This window comes from Gymnodraco acuticeps, unplaced genomic scaffold (genome assembly GCF_902827175.1).
Source record: "Gymnodraco acuticeps unplaced genomic scaffold, fGymAcu1.1, whole genome shotgun sequence".
NCBI classification, from domain to species: domain Eukaryota; kingdom Metazoa; phylum Chordata; class Actinopteri; order Perciformes; family Bathydraconidae; genus Gymnodraco; species Gymnodraco acuticeps.
The window spans coordinates 540,574-548,230 of record NW_022990747.1 but is presented as its reverse complement, the minus strand read 5'-3'; the positions used below and the strand labels follow the sequence as shown (position 1 = coordinate 548,230).

Below are 7,657 nucleotides of genomic sequence, written 5' to 3'. Positions count from 1 at the left end.
CATTTTAAATGCTTGCAGTATGCAGAGTCTGAAGAAAACAGATGCTTTAATTTGTAATACACGCAGAAAAAAGGAGACACAAAGACAGATGCATTTTCAGTTTTATTGATATACACTACTTTAGAGCCTACAGTATGATGCAAGGTATTCCCTTTGAAGAATTTCAAAAAGCACTGCAGTCTTAAAAATTACAAAAAATGTAACATACAAAATATACAAGAAATGACAATACAAGGCTCGGTAAACATCAGCTAAACCTGTATTTCCCTTTTATTTTACAAAACATATATAAGTACACACATATAAGTATATGCACATGTGTCCATATATATATATATACACACATACATGTGTTTATATAAACATGTGTGTATATATGAAATGTGTATATATATATATATATATATATATATATATATATATACTATATATTCATATATAGCATATATATATTCAACACTCACATGTCCCCAACCTTTTAGGAATGACATCCATTTGAAAGTATCAAAAATCGAGTGGTGCAGTCTCTGTCTGACGGGAACAAGTTGTCCGCTCTTTGGTTGAGACAAGAGGACAGAGTTTACTGTCCATGCTGGTTTTCTATTCCTTTTTTTTTTACTCGGGTCTTTCAAGCTGCAGAACCAGCTTTATATGCAACAACTAAATAAAATAAGCTCTCTCCTCCCAGCCAACCCTCAAAGTCCACCCTGTGCCCCAAAACACAAAACAAAGGGAATACAACGAGTTACCGACTTCTGTCTTAGTCGTGGAGAAAAAGAAAACTCAAACAGAACACAAGCAGGAGTTAAGGCATCCTAATAGTTTACATTGTGACATGATTCTCCCTCTCTGAATGCTTTTCCTTTTCTTTCCGCTCTGAATAAGCAGCTAGATTATAATCTCATGTCATGTCTTTGCTGCTGTTGTCGTTTGCATAGCCTAAATACACGTGTGCTTCTTAAAACTCTTCTGTACAGCATATTTGGTAGAAACACACCTGAACCCATTAAGATGCTCGCACTGCGTCCTTAACAAGGCAGATTGGCTCCAGGATGCTAACAGAATCAATCAAGCGTCTACAACAAATCTACTTCTATAGGCATCAAGGTTTGTTTTTCTATTTTTTTGTATTTTTTCTCCTCATTTTAAAAGGCATTAGGCAGAATTTTAATGCATAGCAAAATCACTTTCACCTGGAAACTGACTTGAAAACGTCATAAGCAACACTCCTCCGCTCTCACATGCAGGAGCATCATTGTCAAGCTTAAGGCAAGAAAAAAGATCAGTTCTTCTCCACGCCCGAAGACCCTCTCAGGACCCCGTTATTGCTGCCGTACAGGCACTGCATATCTGTGAGAATAGGAAATATGAAAACATCATTCTGGAGACAAGTAATGAGTTTGATTGTGAACAGGAAGTGCATCCAGATGTTGTTCTCTAGACTTTGGGATTGTTTTTTTAATTGTTCATTAAGGAGGGGGAACAATACATGAATGCAATATATAAACATCGTTATGTATAAAATACTATTCAAATCAGATCATTTCCCATCCAAAGTATGGTGGCGTTTAGGAATTTGAAGGCACACAAGGGCCCCTGGGAGATGTGGGGAGCTATTGCATGAAGAGAGATGTCATTATTAAAAACACTTCTGTGTAATGTGGAAATATCGGGCCCCTTCAAATACATTTGAATGACAATCTGAGAACTCATCCCTTATCAGGATTCACGAAACCATGTTTTTTTGTACACAATATTACAGTCACACTCAAAGCCAGCTGTGCAACACATGAAAAGTCGTTACTTTAGTACCATTCGAAGCTGCTAAGTGTTAATAAGGCATTTGTTCAACTTGAAGAAGACGGTAGAGGAGAGGGAGGGAGTAAATGATGAAGAAGAGGGGGTTCATGTACAGATATCTACACGGCTGCAGGGGGGCTACAGTAGTGGAATGTTGCAGGTTGCAGATCCCAGACCAGATCCTCCAGGCCCTGCACTCCAGACCTGAATGGGTTTATCAGCGTTGCATCACTGAGCCAAAAACTGGTGCAAAACCACAAATGCAGGCAGATATTTAAAAAAATGATGGTTTGATTTGAATCAAGGAATCCAAAGTTGTGTTTTTTTAAACAGTTTTCTCCAACTGTGATTAGTTTTGCCCACTTAACTGTTTTTAATCCTGATTTTTATTGTTGTTTATAATTGTTTTTGCCTTTCTTACTGAACTAAAACAACCTCTAGAAACAATTTGTATCCCAGCTCTGGCTTTCTGTGAGACCACGTTGCACTCCTGAGTTTCTGTTCATCTAATATGTCTTCTTCATCCAAGAAGGGCGATGCTGGTGAGAGGGGACACACACACACACACGCACACACACACACACACACACACACACACACACACACACACACACACACACACACACACACACACACACACACACACACACACACACACACACACACACACACACACACACACACACACACACACACACACACACACACACACACACACACACACACACACACACACCACACACACACACACACACACACACACACACACACACACACACACACACACACACACACACACACACACACACACACACACACACACACACACACCGTGGTGTTGTCTCCACTACAGACAGTTATTCAAAGGGCGAGCTCCAGTCGTAGAGATCTGATGGTTGGGGAAGTCACGGGTCATTGCTGTGACTCCACATGTTCACCTTCTCTGTCTTCTGAGTGGAGTTGAGAGTTCTGTTTCTACATCTCTAAATAAGAGAAGTGGATTTGAAATGAAATCAGAGGAGACGTATGAGAGTGTCTGCGTGTCTAACAGGTCCACGAGGCTCCAACAGAATCACCACACTCTGTTTCTGAACACAGTCTTTCTTAGCTCTTCCTGCCATCGCACACAGCACCTGGACCTGGCCCGTGTCGCAGGGGGTTCCCTGAGCCAGAAGGCTGCATCAGGTCCTGGAGGGGGCGGGGCTATGACTGGTTGTGAGCTGACGGAGGACCGTGGGTGCTGGGGGACTGGGACATGTCTCTGCCGATGATTTCATTCACTGTGAAGAGAAAACAAAGAGAAAGTACAAACATAAGTTCTTATGTTGCAGCTCATTCTATGATATGTTGTCTAGATTTGAAGATAGATACTTTGTAAAGGGCGTTCAATGCTGAAGCACCGACGCTTGATTCACTCCTGTGAAGTGCACTGGTTCATGGAATTGCTTTGAAGCTTGTGTCATTGTGAAGAATAGGAACGAAGCTCAGGACATCTCTCTAACCTCACTGCTAGGTTTCATACATGGCAAAAAGAATGAGGAAATATCAATGTGAAACAGAGAGGAACTCTTTTTAGAAAAAAGGACCTGTCTCAAGTCTGATTGAAAAGTGAATGGTTTATTGTCTAACAGGTTAACTGTGTCATATGTCAATAACATGTATGTGATCAATGATGAGTAACTTTCCTTTGTTGTGTTGTTTTTTTTACTTTTATTTTATTTATCTTCTGCATATTGGTTGTTTGTTTTGTTGTATTTTAAAACCACTCTTTAAAATCAAATATATAAAAAGAAATATAAGGAAAAAATCTACTTTTTTTGCTGCTTTGATAAACATTGGTGGGAAAATAACAAAAAGAGTAACTGAGAAATAGTGCGACCACATGTCCACTTGATGCTATGACATAAGGTACTCAAGTCATATGCAGATGAAAACCCATCTCCAATCGATATTGAATTGATAAAGACTGAAACTATAACTATCAATGAGGAGTTTCATGAAACGCTGGTATTACTTTTGGAAACTGTGCATATTGAATTTGCCTTTACAGAAAAACACAAAGAAATCCCTCAAGCTTCATAACTTTAACTTCCATCACTTATACAACATAAAGCTCTATGTCTCTGTCCAGCAGAGGGCGGTGTTGTCCCACGCTCAGTTCCTCCCAAGACTGAAAGCTCAAACTTAACCAGCTGAAAGCTCAAAGTGGAAAAACTCAAATAACTGGCAGACCCGAAGGTCACCAAGTCACAGCTCTGACGTGCGCTAGAACCACCGCTCACATAACAGATGAGAGAAACTATTCCATTCACTCAAAGACATGCTAGCAGTAAGCAGCACATGGACCGTCTGTCGTTACTTCAGCAGAGCTTTAATGGAGCTCCGGTACATTTCCTCAGGCCTGTTCATGGTTTGTAAGCATGTCGAGAGGGCCGTGGGAAACCGATCCATTGTTAAAAACACGTTGAGGCACAGCGAGGTTAATTACTCCATCGACTCAGCTACAGCCTGATTTTAAATAACTAACACATTACTCTCGTTGTCCAATCCCACGCGCTGCCGCCTGTTTTTCAGCCAACCAGCGTGTGTGGTTCTTTTACATCTGCTGCCTCCATTCAGTATTCACACCGAGACCACCAGAGACCCAGCGGGGCGCCAGTTAAAAGAGCAGCCGTGAAGTAAATCAACTCCAAACACTTGGTGAGGAGGACACAGGCAGAGGGAAGACTGGTTCAAACTCTTCTGCCTTTCTCCCGCGGCTTCAGGCTTCATGTGGTTTCTAAAAAGGTGAGGTTGACAGGTCAGAGGCAGGCTGGGTGAACTGGTTTGGGAGGGTGCAGCGGGGACCTCTGGCCCAGTGTTACACCGGGAGAGGTTACCTGTCTGAACACGACAACTCCACCTACTTACGTCCACCTGTGAAGCTCTACTGTAAACTCACACATTCCCCTTGCCATATTACACCACACGTGTTTTACCGTAAATGACTTTTAAAAGAAGGGGGCAGGGGTGACTCAGTCAATGATGAGAAAAATGAACCCGACCAAGTGCTTCATTAGAGAAAAGAAACTGTATTTAAATGTGATGACACACAGGGACATCAAATCAAACTCAAATGTGCTCGCAAAGCAATTTAACTTTCATTAAATATGATAATCTTCACATTTACAACACTTCATCATCATTTCCTCCAGCTACAAAGTGCTTTTTTCTTGTGTATCAACTAGATATGTTTACATTAAACATATTAACATTCTTCTCCAGTCTGTGTCAGAGAGTTGGGGTTTACATTGTGTTGTTTTATTTGTGTTTTCGGCAGCCAGCTTGTTGTCTGGCCACCATCACTGCCATCATCCTGTTAGCGTGGGAGGCTCTTCCTTTCCCATGTCAACCATGTTCACACACACCATCACACACACACCATCACACACACAGCAACACACACACAGCAACACCACGCACGTATGAGGCTACACTGACACTATCAAAGCAAACATCTACCTGTTTTAACATGTGTGTAAAACACTGAGGGACAATATACTACAAGTGGGCCGCTTCATCGGTTCTTTCCCTCAATTACGGATCGCTGTAATAAAACCGTGATGGAGGAGAACTGATCTCCTTTAAAGGCTGCGACCTTACAAAATACAAACGGTGCAACTGTGTTGAAATAAAAGCTTCATAAAGACCATCAGAGAGAAGCTGTATCCAAAAAATAAAAAGACTAGTGCAGCAACGTAGCTTCTTTTGTCTAAGCTTCAATGTAGTGAAATATAGCTAAAACATGTTTCAGATTTCACTCCTATATCACTTTTTTCCACTTATATATAGTGATGAAAAGTACTCTATACTTAAGTAAAAGTAGAGATACTGCTCTGTAGAATTACTCTTAAATACAAGATTTCCCTTAAGTAAAAGTACAACAGCATTCACAGCCAAATGTACTTATTAAAGTGAAAGTACATGTTGGGCAGAATGGCCCCTGTCAGAGTTATATCCTAATATGGTATTATTGGAATACTATTACTGCACAAAACAGCATCTTATTGTTATAGCTGGAGCACATTTGAACTTCTCTATGTACTGTTGTATAGTTTAACATGTACAACAGTTTGATATTTGTACATGTATAGTAAGTTTTGTTTGTAAAATAATTCTCATTTCAATATAGAGCAGTCAAAAGTTTCACTCTGAGATGAAGAGAAACAAGTAGCATAAAAGTGAAATACTCAGGTGAAGTAAAAAAATACTACAAATTGTACAAGTTAGTACGTACTTGAAGTAAGTGACGCACTTTAGTGAATGTACTTTCCACCACTGCTTGTGCCTGAAATGCATTTGCACTAAAAACGGATCATGGTCTGTATTGATTCTATGGCTGGGTCTTAACAGTGATTTGAGGGCCTGCGCTCACATCTGAAATGTTTTGTGGTTAACTCTTTAACTTTGTGGATTCACCAATCTGCTCCAGCACCACAAAACATATGAGAAACACAGAGCGAAGTGCGAGAGACCGAGAGAGTGGGCGTCTGCAAAAACACATGACTTTCCACTGTTCTGTTTAGATTGTTGCACGGGCCAACATTAACCCGTCTACTTATAAATAACAAAGGAGACACAGAGGGCATAAACCAAAGTGCAACGTCGCATTCATCCGTCTCATTTGATCAGTATTTATCGTTAAAAAAGACGTGCTGAAAGAGGTTAACTCACACGATCTCTGTTAGGTTTCATTCTCGATATTACAGCCGAGAAATGAAAATCTGAACTCACGTGGAATTGAACTTCTGTCCCTGTTAAAAACGACAATGGGAAGAGTACCTAAGTCTCTCCAGACAGAAATAGTTCAAACAGTTGAGAAATAAAGCAGAGTTGTCCCACCTCAGTGAGCGATGACCTATGCGTCAGGTACCATTGAATTCAAGCTGGAGCTCCACACGTCGATGATCCACAAGTGAAAGAGCGGTGTGAGTGGAGTCGGGCCTACGAAGAGTTTCATATGCTGATAGTGTTTCTCAGATTTACTGGTATTCGTCATGACAGAGCAGCAGAACGCGGTGATTCAGCGCTGACTGTCAGCCGGAGGGAGATCCTCTGCAGATGACTGGGAGGAGGAGGGGGGGGTCCCTGATCAGAATATACATGATCAGTCAGCCCAATACTACTACGACGACTCTCAGGTGGGCTTACATCAGGAGATGCTTCCCCCTGCGTGCTCATGGCTTTTATTGCTCATGTGTGTATGAGAGGTTTAAGGATTTCTTAAAGGCCCCTCCTATACACCATGATTTTAAAAGGGCCTCTTTAATTGGCGCTGCTACTTGTACTGTCTTTTCAATGTTTGTATTGTAATGTTTTATCATGAATGTGTGTCTTAAATTTATGCAATCAGGGCTAGTTATAGTCATTCGTTGAATTCAACTTTATTGTGCATTAGCAGTCGGCATCAGTTAAAGTCAGGAAGAAGCAAGGGGGTTTAAATAATATAAAATAATATTTACACCACAAAGACAATTAAAAAACAAATTGTGGCCGCTACTGTATGTCAGACTTTAATAGTTTTTTGCAGCTTTTAAAGATAATTTGTTGCTACAGAACACTGAAAAAACTGAAACATGTACTTGAATGAAATGTATTAAGTCAACAAATATCACATAACTGTATTAGGTTAGTTGAAAGCAATAATAATAAGTTGCACCTAATTCTTTTTATTTATTCTTGCTTTATTTACTTATTTATATTATTGCTTTCAACTAACCTCATAGTTATGTGAAATCTGTTGACATAATACATTTAATTAAAGTCAACGTTTCAGTTTTTTCAGAGAAACAGATGTAGTCATATCTACATATACTTG

General features: G+C 40.2%; 1 protein-coding gene across 1 annotated transcript in view; it reads right to left on the bottom strand.

Annotated features, from left to right (window-relative positions):
* Positions 1–2,526: 2,526 nt before the first annotated feature.
* Positions 2,527–7,657, bottom strand: part of nfatc3a (nuclear factor of activated T cells 3a) — a 58,622-nt gene continuing 53,491 nt past the window's right edge. The window contains exon 10 of the mRNA XM_034232190.1: positions 2,527–3,080. Within this exon, the coding sequence (XP_034088081.1) occupies positions 3,004–3,080 (77 nt within the window). The 3' untranslated portion in view covers positions 2,527–3,003. The remainder of the gene's footprint in view (positions 3,081–7,657) is intronic.